The sequence below is a fragment of the Elgaria multicarinata genome, chromosome 4 (genome assembly GCF_023053635.1).
Source record: "Elgaria multicarinata webbii isolate HBS135686 ecotype San Diego chromosome 4, rElgMul1.1.pri, whole genome shotgun sequence".
NCBI lineage: Eukaryota > Metazoa > Chordata > Lepidosauria > Squamata > Anguidae > Elgaria > Elgaria multicarinata.
The window spans coordinates 86200620-86220970 of record NC_086174.1 but is presented as its reverse complement, the minus strand read 5'-3'; the positions used below and the strand labels follow the sequence as shown (position 1 = coordinate 86220970).

Genomic DNA, 20351 nt, shown 5'->3' with positions numbered 1-20351 from the left:
GAGCCGAGCCAAAGTCATAAAGGGATTGAGAGGTCTTCCTCCTCCACCCCACCTCCCCGTTCTCTTTCTCTCAAATTACCCCCCCCCCTCTTCCTCGCGTTTCTCGAGCTGGGCTGGAGCAGGAAGCTACAGCGGCGGCAGCGGCCGTTGCCTTGCTAACATTGAGAGACAGCGCCTGTCATGCTTGTGAGCAGCAGCAGCAGCAGCAGCCAGCTCCCTCCCTCCTCCTCCTCCTTCTGTTGCTGTGCTGCATTGGGAATAACTGCTCTGCCACTGAATGGAGGGATGGACGCTCTTTGCAAAGGGGAGCTACCTGAGCCAGCTCTGAGAGGAGGCTTCTCTGCTGTGGTTGCCTGAGGATAAACAAGGAGGGCTGCGTATGTGTGTGGGGACGGACGGACACCCAGCCCGCCAGAATGAGCTGAGTTCGCCTGCCTCTCTCCTCTCTCGCTCTGCCCAAGCGTCTGGATGGCTCAAGAGCTAAGCCCAGGCGGGGGGCAAACTTGGAGAGGCCGTCGGATGCCGTTGGGAACTGTCGCTGACCCCGCCGGCTTCCGGGACATCCTTCCCGCCCGCGCTGCTGCTGCTGGCGGAGGCATCTTTGCACAAGGCGAGTGAAAGGCTGCAAAGGCGGCTGTTGTCAGCGGCGCGGCAAAGGCGGTTGTTGTGGGTGCTGCTGTTGTTAACGCGATCCTAATGCCTGTCACTTCCCGGGACGCGCTCTTGGCGGCGGCGGCAGCGGCAGGCAGGAGCCCCCCGAGTCCTGCTCAGGCTCGCTTAGCCTCTCCCGGCATCTGATTGGATACGGCTGGGCTCTGCGTGGGACTGCGGCGAGGGGTCTCGGAAATCATGGGTTATTGCAGCGGCAGGTGCACGCTGATCTTTATCTGTGGCATGCAACTGGTAAGTGAGTCGCCGGCCTCCCAGATCTGCTCGAAAGACGAACAACCACCGCACAGCCTCCACAACCACGCAAGTTGGTTGTGAACAGTGTCCCCCCCTCGAAAGTACCACACACAGAGGCCAAAAAACAAGGGTGGTTTGAAGGTGCTCCCCCCCCCCTCACCCGGGTGGCGTGGAGAAGAGAAAGAGGCTGAAGTGTTGGAAATATGGACTCAATGAAATGCACGTGGGGATGGGATAAACTTGCGAGAGGCTCCTGGAACTGCGTGGAACGTTGTTCCGGGAAAAGGTGCATAGGATGGGGATGCTAAAGTGTTAAACAATGATACCCCCCACCCTGCCTTCTCCTTAAAGGCCCGCCGGCTCAAAGAGATCTGGAAACTTAGTAAGGCTGAGTGATTTCGGGAAGGAGGGCGGCTCGCAGGTGCTTGTCATGGTTGGACTAGCTGATGAGAGGCATGCAGTTTTGTGGGGAGGGATGAAAAGTTAACTCCTCTTCAGGAAGGCGCTTGAGGTAGAGACTTAGACTTGAGTTTCCTTAATTAAGGCGAGTGTTATTTTAGTCATGGTTTTGACCTGGTTTCCAGATCATCAGGTGCAATGCAATTATGATGAACTAAGCTGGTGCTATTGTTTTTAAGAGTGTGGTAAAAACCCAAGTAACGGTGTTGTTCCAGACAACTCTAGTGGCCATATATTGAAGAATGAGATGCTAAGTCTGAAATCTGTTGCAGTGTCTATGTTGTATGTTTGAGTTCTCAGTTGGAATTTTGCAGAATGGGGTCTGGAAAGATCTTGTAATTATGCCATTGCAATTAGCCAGCCACAGAAGGAGCCACATTTCTGAATGTGACTTAGATGAATCAACTTTGAATGAACAGATTGTGCAATGGTTTCTTAGGGTGAAATCCTATACATACTGACCTGGGAGTAAGTCCATATACACTTCAGAGTAGACATTGATAGGATTGAGCTGTTAAAACAGTTAACCTTGAGAAGGGAGGAAATAGTTGCAGTACATCTTTCCAACCGGCAAAGTACCACCCATTTCAACATAAAGAGCGGTGAATAAGAAAGGAGAGTAAAACTAGTTTTCTGAGACCAAAAGCAGTATATGGAAAAGATTTATTAGGAGTTGTAGAGCCTACATATGTGTGATCTTTATATAAGTTTCAACTAATCTATCATCTCTGTGTGTTCATAGGTAGTAGGAAACATGCTACCTGTCTAAATCCTGTTCATCACAGACATATTTGAACATGTATATTTGATTTATTTATGTGCAAACTCTTTGAAGAAGAAAAAAGAAATACCTCTTAAACTGAAGTTTACAGTAAATGGATTTATTTATTTATTTAAAAAAAAGCTGTTTGCAGGACTTTTAATTTATAACATTTATCACAGAATTTCTCCACCCCCACTCCTTTCAAGGCTAAATAGAACAATACTTTTACATTTTATATGACCAAGGTCAGAATATAGGAACTCTACCCTGTTGGATCAGGCCGAAGATTTCTCTGGTCTTGCATTATAGCAAAATGACTTTGAGGATTTCAAAAGAAGGTTAGAATGTGGGCAACATCAGTCTCTTCTTATCTGTCCCTAGTGTCTGGTATTGCAAGGTTTGTGCCATTGTTGTCTTGATAGCAAAAACTACATATTTAAAAGTTTCTAATGTTTCTGACAGGTTGACTTCTGTATTAACTATCGGTTGGGAATGAAATGCCACAGAGATGCAAATATATCTTTTCTTAGGTTCTATGAAGTAATGTAGTTTGTAGAATTCTATCCAAGTCAAAAAAACTAATACCGGAGCTTATGAAATATGCCTCACTGTTATTACTTTAACTCTGTTGGGCCCTAGGATAAGTCAAATATAAATATTGTGTGGCACAATCCATGAAAAAACAACACCCACTTCAGATAAGTCTTTTATGAAATAAATTGCAGGTCATGGTGACAACCTGGATAACTTCACTATTTTATAACCTAGGACAGATGTATATGTTACAAATACACCCATTCAATTCAAACAAGTATGGAAGCAGACTTCATGAACATGGGAAAGTTCTTGAATATTCCTTTCACATGGAATAAAGCCCATTGCTACAATGTTGGATCTGCTGGAAATAGGAACTGCAATATGCTCTCAGTGGAAACTGAATTTTGTCTGTCAATTTTCCTCCTTATGTGCCTTCTCTTGAATGGAAGGGCAGTAGCTCAGTGTCAGAGCACAGGCTTTGAGAGCAGTAGGTCCCAGGTTTGATCCTGGGCATCTCCAGTAAAGCAGGAAAACTCCTGCCTGAAACCTAGTGAGTCGCTGCCTGTCAGTGTTGACAATACAGGACTAGGTGGATCCATGGTCTAAGTATAAGGCAGCTTCCTATGTTTCTATGAATGTTTACTTGTGAGTTGTCTCAGCAGTATGATGAATTTCAGTATTACTGATCTATGCAAAAAGCCACACATAAGTTTATGTTGGATTGGGACAATTGTTAATTATTGCATTGTTAAGGAAGCTGTAGAAGATTAAGAAAAGTTGGAATAGCTTCAAGCATGATAACTTTTGTTGTTGTTGTGCAGCTAAAAATGTAAAGTGTGAAAGAGACAAACATCTTCAGAGATATGCATTTCATAAAGAAGCCTTCATCAGAGATTGTCTTGCATTGTACGTTGCCTAAATAAAAGGAGGCGGTGGTTGGAAATACTACAACAAAAGCTGGGGTGAACACCTTCCAACCACAAAAAAGAAAACCAAATTCACAAAAACTGTTTAAATAACTCTATACAGTTTAAATAACTGTATATCTCTTGTTCTGAGTGTGTGTGTGTGTGTGTGTGTATATATATAGTATGTATGTATATTAGTAGCGTGTAACATGTACATGAACAGTGCTCACAAAAAAAGTACATTGGAGACAATTATACAACACATGATAGTGATATTTGTATAATAAAAACAATTTTACACTGTAACAATTCAATAACGAAAACAATATTGCATCATGAAATAATTCAACAGGAGTCTGGGACATTCAACCTGTTTCGCGCCAGGGACTGCTTCCTCAGGACCACGCTATATAGAACATAAAAACATATGGAATAACCATTACTTATATAGTATTTAAGACCAGCAATTCTCCTTGACATTCTTATTGAAGACAGATGAACTAACAGAAGTATCTGACGTTTCCCCCTATCTTATTTGGAACAGTTAGACAAAGCCTTTCATACATTTATTTAAACAGTTTTTGTGAATTTGGTTTTCTTTTTTGTGGTTGGAGGGTGTTCACCCCAGCTTTTGTTGAATTGTACGTTGAACATTTGCTTGGTGGGAAATTTGGGATTGCTGCCATTTAATGTATGGAATCGCCCTTAAATGGCACTAGACGCAGCAGTGTCTTGGGTCTTTCTGGCATGGTGCATTTTGTTTACTGCTTTGATCAGCTTCTGGGCTTGCAAAATAGGAGTTAATCTGTAGAGGGCTTATTGTGTGGCTTGTATGCAAGTTTCATGTAGAAGTTTTCAGGAGTTTCGAGATGAGGTTTTTATTGTGCAGTCACCCTGCCTCATTCACAAAATATTATGGGTGTTTGTGTGTCCAGATGTCATTGTCTTCCACTTGTAATTGTCCCATATTTTGCCACTTTCTTTTCTTTCTTTCTTTCCATGCACAAAAATTTAAGGAGCAAACCATGGATTAGCTGTACAGTGCCTTTTAACTGACAGTGCTAGGACTCTCTGTCTGGGTGGTGGGGCTGGACTAGATTACTTTTGTATTCCTTCCTTCAGCCATCATTTCAGGACTAACCATCATAAATGGCTTGGGGGCATTTAACAGCTAACTACCCATTTCAAGCCATGGCTGCTCTCAGGTGAGCTAGCATGCTGCCTCCCATCCACCACTTCAGCTTTCTTTCTGGATCACAAAGCCCAGGAACCGAAGAACAAACCTAGGTTAAAACTCTGGGTTGTTTCTCCCTCAACAACCCAGATTGCCAAGTTTGCATGTCATGTCTGGCAATGTGGAAAGAAAGCAGAAGTGCCAAGTCATGGGAGGCAGTATGCTTCAATGTCTCTTCCCATGTGAGCCTGCCTGAATTTGCACTCATTATCTGAGACCTTGTTACAAGTCCCATCTCTTAGAGAGGTGAGGTTGGTGGGTACTTGTAACACAGCCTTTTGTATAGTAGCTCCCCAATTGTGGAACATCTTCCCCAAGGAGGTTAAGCTAGCCCCCTCCTTCATGTCCTTTTGATGGCTGGTGGACAATATAGTTCCTTTAAGCTTTTACTAGTTAATGCTACTGTTTCTATTATTAATCCCTCAGTTTCATTGTACACAATATTGTTCAGCTCTTTGTAGTTCCTGTATTGTTTTTATCTGCTTCAAGCACTCATTGAGTAGAGGGGTGATGCAGAAATATTCTAAATAAATACTTTGATTGTTATGGAAACAAAGTATTGCCAAACATCATTATTATTATTATTATTATTATTATTATTATTATTATTGACCTTTTTTTAGGGAGGGAGACTCTTCGCTGTAAGTATGAATATGTTTGCTCAGAAGTACAGTATGTTCCATTGAAATCAGGCAGACTCCTGAGCAATTCTGTATAGGTGATAGCTCCTTGACAATTTTCAGGTTATTACTATTGAACTACACAGCTGATCAGATCAAAGGTTTTTAGTCCTTCTTCCCCTTGACAGGACAAGATGAGGAATGCAGTTGTGTACTGACAATTTGTTTTTTTAATTAAAAGGACAGCATGGATGCCTGTCCTGGTTGGATGCTGCCCTTCATTGACACACATATGTATCTACTTTTATTTGTATATAAAAAACCCTTTTCTGACAGCTTATTTTCTTCATCTAAAAACTATATGAAAAATAATAGCTAATAAGCTTATGTAGCTGATGCCATTAATTAAATCAGTATCTTAAAATGATTTCCAAACACTACTTGGTTTCTCAAAGTAGTTAAAGTGTGATTCTGTGTCTCAAGAGAGTTGATATTGTGGTCCAAGATGGACCATAAAACATTGTTTGTTATTCCTCCACTCCATCTTACGGCATGTGATTAATTAAATGATTATTCATAGGGTGTCCTGTATTTGGCAAATTCCTATCTGATCATCTGGTGAGGCTGGTGGGATGGGAAGGAAGTGTCTAGTGAAGCCACCATCCTTAGATTCCTGGTTACCTTAAGAGGAAATCACTGTTATTCTATCACTGTCTTTCCTTATTTTATTTATTTATTTAATTACATTTATATACCGCCCCACAGCCGAAGCTCTCTGGGCGGTTTACAACATTTAAAAATAGTAAACATTAAAAGTATACAATTTAAACACACACACACACACACACACACATAAAAACAGTATAAAAACAACAGTATCCATTTAAAAACAACAATTGTGGGGTCCATTAAAAACAAACTTAACGTTGTTAAATGCTGTTAAAATGCTGTTAAAAATGCCTGGGAGAAGAGAAAAGTCTTGACCTGGCGCCGAAAAGATAACAATGTTGGCGCCAGGCGAGCCTCATCGGGGAGATCATTCCACAGTCGGGGGGCCACCACTGAAAAGGCCCTCTCCCTTGTTGCCATCCTCCGAGCTTCCCTTGGAGTAGGCACTCGGAGGAGGACCTTAGATGTTGAGCGCAGTGTACGGGTAGGTTCATGTCGGGAGAGGCGTTCCATCAGGTATTGTGGTCCCAAGCCATGTGGGATGGCTTACCTTAAGAGGAAATCACTGTTATTCTATCACTGTCTTTCCTTACAGCTCCATCACACCAGTGATTTATTGCATACTTGCCATTCCTGGTATATGGTTTTGCAGCGTGGTACTCACATGACATTGTCCCTGTACTGCACATATCTTGCCCCTTCTCCTCTGCCCCCCATTGCATTTTATTTTGGTGCAGGGAAAGTCTGGATTATTTTCCCTTCTCCCTTTTTCCTTTGTTGGGGGAATGTGCTAATGGAGTCTTGCTGATGAAAGGGGTCTTGCTGATGTCTTTGCTTTGGGGGCCTAGGGAACATTTGGGGAAATTTTGCTTATAAAGCTATAGTGCAGGTTTCCCTTGATATCTATAGTTACTATGTAATTTGCAAGACTTTTCTGAGGACAAGGAGGGTGTTTTCTTTCTTTTTTAAGTGAGTATTATTAATACTACCTTCTCAAGTCTCAAAGGTTAATTTAATTTAATCTTAAAAGTTCATCCATGGTTTTATCTCCCTGCAGTCCATAGTTCAGAGGTACTTTGGGGGTGCTGTTTTCATTTCAGGTTAGAGCAGTTTCATAGCTAGTCTGAAAAAAAAGAATTGAATCAATTTAATTTGTTTATTTAATATTCTTGTTCCCGCCTTTTAGGGCAAGCTCTCACAAGATGACTTAGAATAAAAATGTAAAACAATCTAACATAATACAAATAACACCAGAGTAATAACATACATAGGAGGGAAGCAATAGTATCAATAGACAGCTTTGAGAATATAAACAAAGTCTTTAGGGGCTGCTTAAAGGCCATACGAGAGAGGACCATGTCGAGTTCTCAGGTGGGGGAATTCGATGTATATGGAGCCCCCACTGAAAGGCCCTGTTTGTGGGCATATAACCACATAAAAAACTGAATGCAAACATCCATCCAGATCACCAGTCTTCCCAACCAACAGTAATTCCATCTTATCTGGATGAAGATTCAGTTAATTTGCCCTCATCTATTCCTGACACATGTTTAAGGTTTCCATTGGCTCCCTGGATTTATTACATGGGAATGAGGGGTATAGGTGTTTGTTGTCTGCATGCAGGTAGCACCTCAGCCCAAGTTTCCGGATAACCTCTGCCAGCAGTTTCATATAGATAGGCTGGAACACTGAAGCAACCAAAAGACAAAAGGCAATAGGGTAGAACATGGGCTATGTGCTACCTCCAATATCCAAGGCAGTAAGCCTGCTATTTGCTTGCTTATCTTCAGTGAGGTCAAATGAGCTCCTGATGATTATGACTGGGACATATTTTACAATTGTAGGAATTTTCTTAATTTTTGTTCTGTCAACATTCAATGTAGGCAGGTAGGACTGTAAAAACTTTGTGCGTTGGTAACTGTAACAAGTCTGTCTGCAAAGTTGCTCTAGTTTGATTTCAGGATCCACAGCCTATGTAGTTATATCTGTAAACTCTGGAAGGAAATAGGTGTTTTGTTATCAGTTTTCAACCAGCTCTTGTTGTTGTGTCCTTAACTGTAGTTTGATATGCAGACATAAAAGGTGGTAATATTGTTTTCCATACTGTGAAATCTTCAACTGCTGATTTTTGCAAATACTTCTGCTATTAAAGGCACAAAAGTAGGTCTGGTTAGGTTTGTTTTTTCCTGGTCAGTTGGCAACATTGTTTACCAGAAATCTTTTAAAAATTCATTGTCATACACAGATTTCATACTACTTTGTTATGGCTTTCCACAATGAAATGTGGAAACAAGTTTTGCAAGGGAACTGACTTCCTTCTAGTAGTGCCAAGAGTATTTAGGGAAGTCATGACACCTGATTCAGTTCATGTTTATAATGTCCTAAACAATCTGAAAATCAATTCTTGTAAAAGTGTTTTAGCTTAAGTAGCAGAACAAGCACTTGTAATTGCCAGTCAGTTTTTAAAAACTGAAATGGAACTGCTTGGATATTGGTCATCTGTGCGGTGAAAACAGTAATCAGTCTTGTTTCATTTGTAGTTTCAAAGTTCTCTGTATGTAATACAAGTGCAACCATACTCTCAGAGATCAGCTGGAAGACGTCTGCATTGAACTAAATCCATTGGAGCACAATACTTTCATTAGATGTATCTACTCATGCTTTGTTGTTGCTGAAGCTAAATTCTCATAAAAAGAAATTGGTTGTGTACAATATGATGTTTATGCAATCTAGGAATATCGTCAGAGGCTTCTAATCTGCTGATAAGACAGTACTAGTATTCACAATTTACAGTATTTTTGACTATATTGCATAAATGGTAAAACAATGACACACTTAACACTCAGAACAGAACTTGATTGTCTACACAACAAGTATATCTTAGAGAGCGCTTGTACAAGGGTTATGACATAGCCCATTTTGGTTTGAAGAGCAAAGCATCCTTGTATTCATCTCTATCTGTTGTGAAGCAGAATATTTAGAGGAGTTTCTTTCATTTGGGAAAATATGAGATTATTGTTCCTATGAGAACAATTTAGCCATTAATTAAAGCAGCTACATATTCTATATCATATATTTATGTGAAGTGGCACAGTTTGCTTCTTAGTCAAATAATTTTTCCAATGCTTGTGTGAGGTAACATGACCTAGGGGCTGTCGTGGGAAAGCCCTGTGGTAGCTGTGGATATGTGCTGTGTCAACTTCCCCCACGATGCTGCGATTTGAAAAAGTCAGGGATTTACCCCAACTTTTTCAAACAGAGCAACCTCAATAGTGTGCTTCTGCTGCATGATATTGCTCCAGGGTCAGTGTGGCGTCAACCTGGGAGCAGTGCCTGGTGGAAGGTGACCAGCGATTTTCACTTGTGTTTTTCCTAAGAGAATTGAAATAACACTAACCAATTCAGTGTGGTACGATTCCTCTTGTGTTCTAAGAGTCAAAACAATGTGTGCAGTAAGAGGATGTTGTGGGTGATTACTTCACCCAGCAGAGTTTCTGCAGAGCCAGCCACCATTTATAGGCAATTAGGGGTGCAGTCCTTGCATGTTTAGACAGAAATAAGATTTACAATTTCCAACATGCCATGCTGACTGGGAATGCCAGGTTGTTGTAGGACTTATTTCTGTCTAAACATGCCTAGGATTGCACCCTAAATCTCAAATAACATAATCTGGAGTGTTTCCACTGGGTTTCATGGGACTGCAATCAAGGTATACTGATAGATGAAACAGGACCAAAGAAGCAGGTCTGTTTGAATCAGCTTTTCTTGCCTGGCCTGTTCGTATGACTGCAACTCTTTAGACTACCCAGTAGAATTTTAAGATGTCTGGCTGTTATTTTAATAATGCATTCATTTTATATGTTTTTAATTAGTTGTATATATTTTATAGTATTTTTCTATTTGATGTTGTTCCCTGCCTCAATCTAGAGGGAGAGGGAGAGTAATATTATTATTAGGCAATAGCATCGTATAACTTGTTTTTTTTATGAAATACCTAGGCCAAGGCCCAAAGAGCGATGTAGCTATTTCTATGTTCCGAAGGAGGTGTTGGTCTTCTGTTTCTCAAGCAGAAGTCTTCTGTGCCATAGGTCAAAACATTTAGGACAGCTTCAGAAGCATTTTGTGATATCAGGTGTCTACTGTTTTAAAGAACAACAACAGCAGCACTGTGTGTCTTTAGCTGTTTGGATCTCACCTTTCATGTTTGTTTACTAAAATCCTGTTGAATGTTAAACCAAAATGGTAGGTTGATTTAAATAATAATAACAACAGCAGTAACAACAACAGTAACAACAACAACAATAATTTTCTTACCCGCCTCTCCATTTTGATTTTGTTTAGATTTCATGCTTGAATTTTAATGAGCTTTCTGAAAGCATTTTTTTTAATTTTGAAGGTATGTCTATATTTAAAATGTCTATAATTAAAATGACCATTGTATTTACTAAAACATGCTCATCTGACAGGTCCAATCATACATATACAAATATATGACCGAAGCTTTTTATTAAGTTTAGTTGTAGGGGCTTTGCTCATATCCCACCTCATGAACAATGTGTGTAAAAGAGTGTGTGTAAAAGAGAGGTGGGTTTCCTTTCTAACGATGTCTATATTTAAGAAAAGATGCAAGCCCTTTTATTTAGACAGGTGGCAGAATATTAATGGCTTTTTATCATGTTTTTCTAACTTACAGTTTAATGTGTTTAATGCAATTTTGTTCATCTTAATGGATTAAGTTGTCTGCATTGAACTTTTTTTAAAAAAAGTTTGGATAACAATAACACCAGAACTGGCTGACACAACATTAAGGTGATAATACAAAATGCTACACATCCTGGGAGAGAAACATTCAGCTGGTACTAGCATAAACAGCCAGCCGTGTAACTACATTCTGCATTTATCTCCAAGTAAGCATAGATTGGATAGCAGTTAAAAGGTGGCTGGGCAAGATCTCCACGACTAGTTAATGAGATGTTTACTGCTTCCAAAATTAGGCAAGGGATAATCTTCTATATTGGTTTTGAACCCGGTATTCAAAATCTGGCATATATTCTTTACTTGCCATGATAATACTAGGACATCTTCAATATCTTGCTGGTGCAAATGATGCTGGGAAGACAAAATTGCCTATCGTTGTACTCACTAAGAAGTAAACATGCATAGTGAATAGAGCTATTTCCACACGTATTGCACTTATGCATTTTTAATAATTTCTTGATTTTAGTTCATCCATAACTTATGAGAAATGTTTATCAGTTTATGACCCTGTGAAGGTTCCAGGTAAAGTGTGCACATGTATCCTGTATCTCTGAAGTGTCCTTTCTTTTAAAAGCATATTTACTTTACCCACACATCTCCTCTCTTGCATATAAAGTTGTAGTGTAATAAAAATAATTGGACAGGGGACTGTAGCCCAATGATAAAGAACACAATAAGCATGTAGAAGATGCTGAGGATCTCAGATAGCAGATCCCTGGCTCTGACCCTGGAAGATCACCAACAAGACAGAGTAGACAGCACTAGGCTTAGGTGTACCAATGGTCATCATGAGAGTCCCCATAGCCACACCTCCAAGGAGAGTCCATAAATTCAATCATCAGTGTTGATTGATCCATTTCAGCAAACCAGTTCTAGCAGTTTTTATCTCCACCTGCAGCAGGACTTTTGTAAAGCAAATGAGTCTCAATTGCCCATTAAAAAACAATCCCCTCCCCCATACCTTGCATTATGACTAGGAATGTACAGATTTTGAAAAAACCATTCAATCTGAGTTTCATGGATTATCAGGTGCCTTTAATTTCATCATCTACTCATTGACAGAATAGGAATCCCCCCAATTTCCTGAATTTTAGCATATATGAATTTGTGCAAATTCACAGTTGTGAAAATACACAAGTTGCCCCAAAATGTGAATTTTCATACTATGTGGGAAATGCACATTTTTTGCCTTGTGGTTTTTTTATTTTAAGTTTTTTTCTATGACTAAATTTGTGTAAAAGTCTGGAAAGAAAGAAAAATGGTCCACAAGTCCACAGAATGTGTGCGACTTGGGAAAAGCCAGTCTGCTGTAGAATTCATGGGTCAGATCCATAGAAATACAAACTCATTTGATTCCATTTCAGATTTCTCCGACATCCCTAATTACAACAGGGGACAATATATAGTTGCTGGGAGAAAAACAAACTATTTTCCCCAAGCTAATGTGAGGATTGCAGCTAAGCGTAAAGGCTGGGTGGCTGACAATGTCAAATAAATTAATGATAATAATAATAATAATAATAATAATAATAATAATAATAATACACCAGGGTTGAATCCTTGCAATCCCTGTCTCCACTATATCCTGATGGTCTGACTTCTATTCAATTAATTTAAGACACCTTTATACTTTCAAAAAGAACCTCGAGCACAGTAGTCCAGAAGCTATTTATGTTAGTTAATATTTTTCCGGGTTATATATTTTGACAACTCTTCCTTACTGGCCATTTTCAGACCAATTTAATGTGATCCTGGGGATGTTAGAAAATTTACCTATGTGAGATTCTCTGTAACCAGTATCCCATTCAAATTGGGCCATAGCTACAGTGATAGCATGTTCTAGTGGCATGGAACTCTAGTGACATGGATGTATTTTTCTTACATGTCAAGTGTAATAGTTCTTAGTCATATTAGTTGTGGTCCCTGTTTTATTGCAGAAATTGACATCTTAATGAAGTGCATTGGACCTATATATGTACATATAAAATTGAAGCCCAGTTCTTCTTTATGAAGAGTTTTTTTTCTTTTAATTTATTTTTTTGGTAGGAAGATGGTAGCATGGTATTTACTGTAGAGAAGTTTGCTTCTAATATAACATTGCATCCGAACTAGAAAATCCCAGGCATCATCCAGAAACTTAAATCATTTAATACTGGTAATACCCCATTCTGGTTGGCCTTTCCCCTCCCTGTTTGTTTGTTATTGTGTTTTTAGAATGTAAGCCATAAGCAGGGTGTTTTGTAATCTATTATTATTATTATTATTTATTTATTTATATAGCACCATCAATGTACATGGTGCTGTACAGAGTAAAACAGTAAATAGCAAGACTCTGCCGCATAGGCTTACATTCTAATAAAATCATAATGAAACAATAAGGAGGGGAAGAGAATGCAAACAGGCACAGGGTAGGGTAAAACTAACAGTATAAAGTCTGCACAACATCAAGTTTTAAAAGCTTTAGGAAAAAGAAAAGTTTTTAGTTGAGCTTTAAAAGCTGTGATTGAACTTGTAGTTCTCAAATGTTCTGGAAGAGCGTTCCAGGCGTAAGGGGCAGCAGAAGAAAATGGACGGAGCCGAGCAAGGGAAGTAGAGGCCCTTGGGCAGGTGAGAAACATGGCATCAGAGGAGCGAAGAGCACGAGCGGGGCAATAGTGTGAGATGAGAGAGGAGAGATAGGAAGGAGCTAGATCGTGAAAAGCTTTGAAGGTTAACAGGAGAAGTTTATATTGGATTCTGAAGTGAATTGGAAGCCAATGAAGAGATTTCAGAAGCGGAGTAACATGGTCAGAGCGGCGAGCCAAGAAGATGATCTTTGCGGCAGAGTGGTGAACAGAAACCAACGGACTGATGTGAGAAGAAGGAAGGCCAGAGAGAAGAAGGTTGCAGTAGTCCAACCATGAAATAACCAGTGCATGAACAAGCGTCTTGGCAGAAGAGACAGACAAAAATGATCGAATCCTGGCAATATTATACAGGAAAAATCGACAAGATTTAGCTACTGCCTCAATATGAGGAATAAAGGAGAGCGAGGAGTCAAATATAAAGCCAAGGCTACAAGCTTCCTTGACCGGAGTAAGCGTAACATCATTGACAGTAAGAGAGAATGAGAGATGAGGAGAAGGTTTAGGAGGAAAAACAAGCAATTCAGTCTGTGCCATATTGAGTTTCAAACGACGATGAAGCAGCCAAGCTGAGATATCTGAAAGACATGCTGAGATACGATCGTGAACATCAGGAGAAAGTTCCGGAGATGACAGTTATAGTTGTGTATCATCGGCGTACAGATGATATTGGAGGCCATGAGATTGAATAAGCTTGCCCAAGGGCAACATATATAAGGAAAACAACAACGGGCCAAGCACCGAGCCTTGCGGAACCCCTACTGAAAGGGGAAAGGAGGAAGACGAGCTGCCATTAGCCAACACGCTGAAAGAGCGACCCGCTAGATAGGAGGCAAACCAGTTATAGACAGAGCCACAAAATCCAAGGTCATGAAGGGAATCTAAGAGAAGGTCATGATCAACCGTGTCAAAGGCTGCTGTTAGATCAAGGAGAATAAGAACGGAATAATGGCCTTTAGACTTGGCAGTAAGGAGATCATTGGTGATCTTAGTAAGGGCTGTTTCGGTAGAATGCAGAGGACGGAATCCAGATTGAAATGGATCCAAAGCAGAGTTACTAGAAAGAAAGTCAAGACAGCGAGAGTAGACCGCACGCTCCAGGATCTTTGAAACAAACGGCAACAAAGAGACAGGTCGGTGGTTAGACAGAGATAGCCTATCAAGAGTAGGTTTCTTGAGAATGGGAGAGACTGTAGCATGTTTAAAAGCAGAAGGAAATGAACCAGAGGACAGAGAAAGATTAATAATATGAAGCAAGGAAGGGAGGATAGCAGGAATAAGATTAATAAAGACACGAGAAGGAATCGGATCACGAGAACAAGTGGAAGGCTTCGAAGAGCGCAGTATTGTAGACAGTTCATCCGCTGAGACCGAAGGAAATGCAGAGAAATTTGCAGGAGGAACTGACAGATGAGGAACAGGAACTGGAAGAGGAGCAGAGCTGGCCAGATCAGAGCGGATAGTTTGGATTTTAGCATTGAAAAAAGAGGCAAAGTTATTAGCAGACAGAGAGGCGGGGAGAGATGGCGGATTATGCTTCAGAAGAGAATTGAAGGACGCAAAGAGCCGCTGAGGATGCCTAGCATTTGACTGGATCAGCGTTGAGTAGTACTGCTGTTTGGCCAATGAAATAGCAGAAGAGAAAGAGGAGAGTACAAATTTGTAATGGACAAAGTCCGCCCGGTCCCTGGTCTTACGCCAAAGGCGTTCAGCTGCCCGGGAACAAGAGCGAAGGTAGCGGAGGGAAGAGGTGAGCCACAGTTGGGGTTGAGAAGGGCGAACTATCCGAGTTGTAGATGGAGCAAGATTATCAAGAGTTGAAGATAAGGAGGAATTAAAGAAGGAGACAGCTGAGTCCAAGGAGACAGCCGAAAAGACAGAAGGAAGGGAGGAGGCTAGAGACTGGGAAAAAGCCTCATAATTGATAGATTGCAAGTCATGACAAGAGCGAGAAGCGGGACGTGAAGGAGGAGGATTATGAGTAATATTGAAAGAAACTAGGTGATGATCTGACAACGGAAAGTGAGCAGTAGAAAAGTCCAACACAGAGCAATTCCGAGTGAGAATAAGATCCAGACAGTGTCCAAGGGAATGTGTGGGTGCATCAGACCAAAGCTTAAGATCATAAGAGGAAGATAATGAGCGAAATCGTAGAGCTGCAGCATCTTGAGGGTCATCCACATGAATATTGAAATCACCCAAAATAAGAGTAGGACAGTTATCAGAGAGGAAAAAGGACAGCCATGAATCAAAATCAGAGATAAATTTTGAGGACGAGCCTGGGGGGCGGTACAGAACTGCAATCCGCAGTCGCAATGGAGCGAAGAGCCTCACCACATGTACCTCAAAGGAAGGAGAAGCAATGTGAAGATGGAATGGAACTGGCACAAACTAGATAATAAAAGACCCACACCACCACCCCGACCCTCTGGGCGACTAGTGTGAGAATCTGTTTTATTTTGTTTTGTACAGCACCATGAACGTTGATGGCACTATATTATTATTATTATTATTAATAATAATAATAATAATAATAATAATATAGTACCGGTATTTTTTATCATTTCCTTTTAATGGCTCTTCATATTTTTCAGCATGAGATAAAACAGTTGCATTATTGCAATGCCAACACTCTCCACACCCCCGCAACAGGAATTGTAATTTACTGGCTAACAGACTAACATGCAATCTTGTAGATGCTTAGATGTAGGCTCCAGGTTCAGTGGGGCTTCTTCCTGGGTAAGTGTATAGTATTGCAGGCTAAGCTAGAAATCAGCACGTGCCCCGTTCAAATGTCAGCTCTGCCATGATCTCACTAGGTAGTGCTAGGAAAGCCACTTCCTTACTTTTTCTGTCTCAATGCCTCCATCTGCAATATGAGGAATAATAATCCTGGGGGAGGGGGATCTACACTACTGCTTTAAAGTGCTTTATAACGGTTTTGACAACTGTTGGGGCCCAGGACACACTGCATATACAGGTTTCAAAACGTTTTCAAAGCGCTTTAAAAGCAGTAGTGTAGATCCCCCCCCCCTGATTTATCTACAGGGTTGTTGTGAAGATTACAACTAGATAATGCATGTGAAACGCTTTGAACACTTGAAAGCACTGTACAAATGATAAGTGTGACTATTAGTTTTCTTAATTGAGTGGTACAGAAAATAGCTTTATTGTAGAAAAGAAAACTGATGCGTTTTGAACTGTGAAGCTCTTCCTCAAGGGTTTTTCCTTTCTTCCTTTAATTTTTGCCAGAGACAATAAGCTTTTGTCCATGTACTAGCTGTCTCTCTTCAGCACTGTCTCTGTCATTCTCCTGTGGAGGATTACTAATGCATATAATGTTATGTTAATGCACTAGAGTACTTCTTATTAAAATAATTTATTGTCTTTTAGGCATCTGCCATATTGGTCTGTTCTGTTCCCTCCTCTTCTGTATTTATAGCACACTTGGAGATATCACATGCCACAATTCTGTAATCATACTTTAAGCTGCTTTTGCTATACTTTCTGTTGTTGTTTTTCCCTTCGGTGTTTTTTGTGTTTTTTAAGATATTCCCTTCCTTACATTTAATTGTTTTTGCTTTGTGCAATATTTAAATGATAAACTTCCAGCAGGATATGTTTTATTTAGTATTATAAAACCTTGTATGGATTGTGCCCCTGTCCTCATCAAAATTAAATGTGGAAGTACTTATAGTACTTCCTCAGTTAAGAGGAACTAAAGCCAATACATTGAACATGGTGTTCTTTGAAAAGAATCTTAAGGGGAAAAGAGAATCTGAAAGTAACATTGAATATTTTATATCTACACTATTTGCAGAGTAGATGTGGAAAGGGCAACCCTATGCTTTTCTCTTATAATTTTGTCCTACACCAGGGCTAATGCTCACAAAATGTAGTCATAATTCTATGCTCAACTAGCAGTGAATGCCAAAGTTCAACTATATCTTCAGAAACGGGTGCCAACTTAGAAATACTGTCAAGGATTCTCACAATATTCTTGGTTGTCCAGCGGCCACCACTAATTATGAGAGCACTCAATGACAACATTCCACATTAACCACACAGAGAAGTTGCCAGTCAATTATCACAAGGTTCAGTGAAACAATCCAATATGCATATACAGTTCTCAAACAATGTGCAACCAAGCAGCCAGAAAGAGACTAAAATGTCTTCTTCCAGTGCAAATAGGGATGGATAGTTCAAGTCTCCTTCTGGTCTATGTCAGTTTTCCTTGTGTTTATTCTTAAGTCTGCTCCATCCAATTTTCCACATTAAACTTTGATTATAAAAAATAAATTGCAGTATTTTGAACACATTTTCTCCCCAAATATGCATCTCTAATGATACGTTATCCTGAAATATACATTGTACATGCATTTCAGTCTGTCTTTTGAGCTTAGGATTGCATTGCAAAATTCAGATAAGTGTGAAATCCAAAGGATAGCTATGTACCAATGTGAACAGTAGTCCAGGAATTATGGATCAGGCTGGTTCTCTCTGAAATGCTTCTTGACCCTCCCTGCATGCAGACCACTTGGCATGCCTACAGTTGCAAAGTCTGCCTGCAGATAGCAGTTTGATTCCTTTAGCAGCAGCTTGCAAACAACCTTCATTTGCCAGACAAACAGCCATTGACACGCAGTGAATGAAGATGTGTGATTCCAAACACAACATGAAGCCACTCAAGTGGGCAGGAGGCATACACGAAGAATGGGGCTGTGCAGAGTGGGTCTCCTCCTCCCTGAAATTTGGGGTGGAGTTCCCTTGAGGCAATTCTCTGCCCTGATTTTGGGGCAGCTCCTCTTACTCCGCCCTGTTGGATTACCTGTCCGAGAACCACCCGTTTTCAGAGAACCGCTCTAGTCAATGGAAATTAATCAAATGCTTACAGGTCCCTCATTTTTAAAGATAAAGAAATGAAACTTGGCATGGTGATTGGGCTTTAGCCATGTCATGTTTGAATCAGATCTGTTCAACCTTGATTTTTTAGGAATTTTAAAAAGTTCGTGGTTTTAAAAATAATATTTTTAAAACCCACTGTCATTTTTAAAGAAAAAGAGATGAAACTTGGCATGATGATAGCTCTTAACAAGGGCTTTAGACATGCCAAGTTAGTAGCAGATCCATTTGTGCCCTGATTTTTTAGGAATTTTTAATTTTTTCCCCTTTAAGCCATTACCCCATTGAAACAACCAGAAACACACACACACACATGTTAATCCACCCCTTCACATTTATGGAGGGAGCTTTTATCCTTTACTTTGCTGATGCAGAGCTCCACTGCTGCTGGTGGAAGTTTCTACTCCAGCCTTCTCCAGCTTGGTGCCCTCCCAATCTATCGGACAGAGTCCCCCCTTTCACTGGAAGCCCAGACAGTCAACAGGAGTAAGAAGTAAGAGCCTGTGGAAATGTGGATTGACTTCGATGAGTCTGAGCAGAAACATGCTCCCTTCCCCCCTTCCCACGGCCAGAATCAGCAGCCAGTTAGTGTTTCCCACTCCCCTGAACACTGTCATTGGAGGAGAACATGGTCACGGACAGTGCTGTGGCAATTCCAAAGGAAGTGAGGCAGGTGGCTACCAGGAGGAGGGTCTTCTCTGCTGTGGCACCCCGACTGTGGAATGAGCTCCCTAAGGAGGTTCGTTTGGCACCTACTTTATATGCCTATTGGGCGGTATAGAAATGTAATAAATAAATAAATAATGCCTTTAGACGCCATGTGAAGACCTTTTTATTTTCCCAGCATTTTAACAGTCTATAAATAAATTTTAACTCGATGTTTTAAATTTGTAATTTTGCATTGCTGCTGTTTTTATCTGGTTGAGCTTTTATATTGTATTTTATATTATGGTTTTATACTGTTGTTTTATACTTTGAATGGTTTTCATTTTTGTGAACCTCCTAGAGAGCTCCGGCTATTGGGCGGTATAGAAATGTAATAAATAAATAAATATAAATATAGGTGTTAACATCAAAGCTATTCCTCACCCCACTCAGTGTCTACCAAATATGTCTACCAATATTCAATTGCGGCATACACACACATATATTCAATTGCGGCATACACACACAGAGAGAGCATTGATGCCTGAAAAACAGTCAGATAATTTTAGAGACTTTAGAAGTTCAGATTGGGCATGTCTCCGCTCTGATATTAACTGATGGGTTTAGAAGCGGCCAATCTCCCCTCTGGAAGATTGAATGCTCCATGGATGTTCTTGGATACCAGGTAATTCTGAGGCGGAGAGCACACACCTAAAGGAGAATGCAGAAAAGTGTTCTCCAGAAAAGTGTTCAACTACTGTTGTGGAATCTGTGCCCCTCAGAACACTTTGTAAAACTCAGTTCTATTGGTGCCCATATGAAGGAAACTAATGTTTTTTAAGGGAGATGGCCTATATGCCAGAAATAACTGAAACTAAAACAGGACGCTCAGAGGTACCAGCACTGACAGCTACCAAATTATACCTGTCCACAACCTGGTGTCCTCCTGGTGTTTTGGACCTCCCTGACTGAGAGCATCACAGTGATTAACAAGTACCATCACAGGGTACTTGTGGTTCCAGTAATTATTACAAGGCAAAGCTTACTAGCAACAATTGGATGTTCTCCACTTTCACATCAAAATAATTGTTGCTGGTAAGATTAGAACTCAAACGTCTCACTTTATAGAGCAACTATTAACTTTAGTCTCTCTGTTTTCAAGCAGGGCATGATGGGATCTTATTTCCAATTGTAGGGTTGTGGCCAATAGTGCCCCCCCCCATTTTGCATCAGCCTGCTTACCCCATTTCTCCTATGTGGGAGATAATACTATTACCTCCAGAAGGGTCCTTATGTCTATAAGTGGGAACTTGGTGATGGAAACAC

General features: G+C 40.4%; 1 protein-coding gene across 1 annotated transcript in view; it reads left to right on the top strand.

The window, feature by feature from the left end:
- Positions 1–406: 406 nt before the first annotated feature.
- Positions 407–20351, top strand: part of NKAIN2 (sodium/potassium transporting ATPase interacting 2) — a 608119-nt gene continuing 588174 nt past the window's right edge. The window contains exon 1 of the mRNA XM_063124718.1: positions 407–903. Coding sequence (XP_062980788.1) covers positions 850–903 — 54 coding nt within the window. The 5' untranslated portion in view covers positions 407–849. The remainder of the gene's footprint in view (positions 904–20351) is intronic.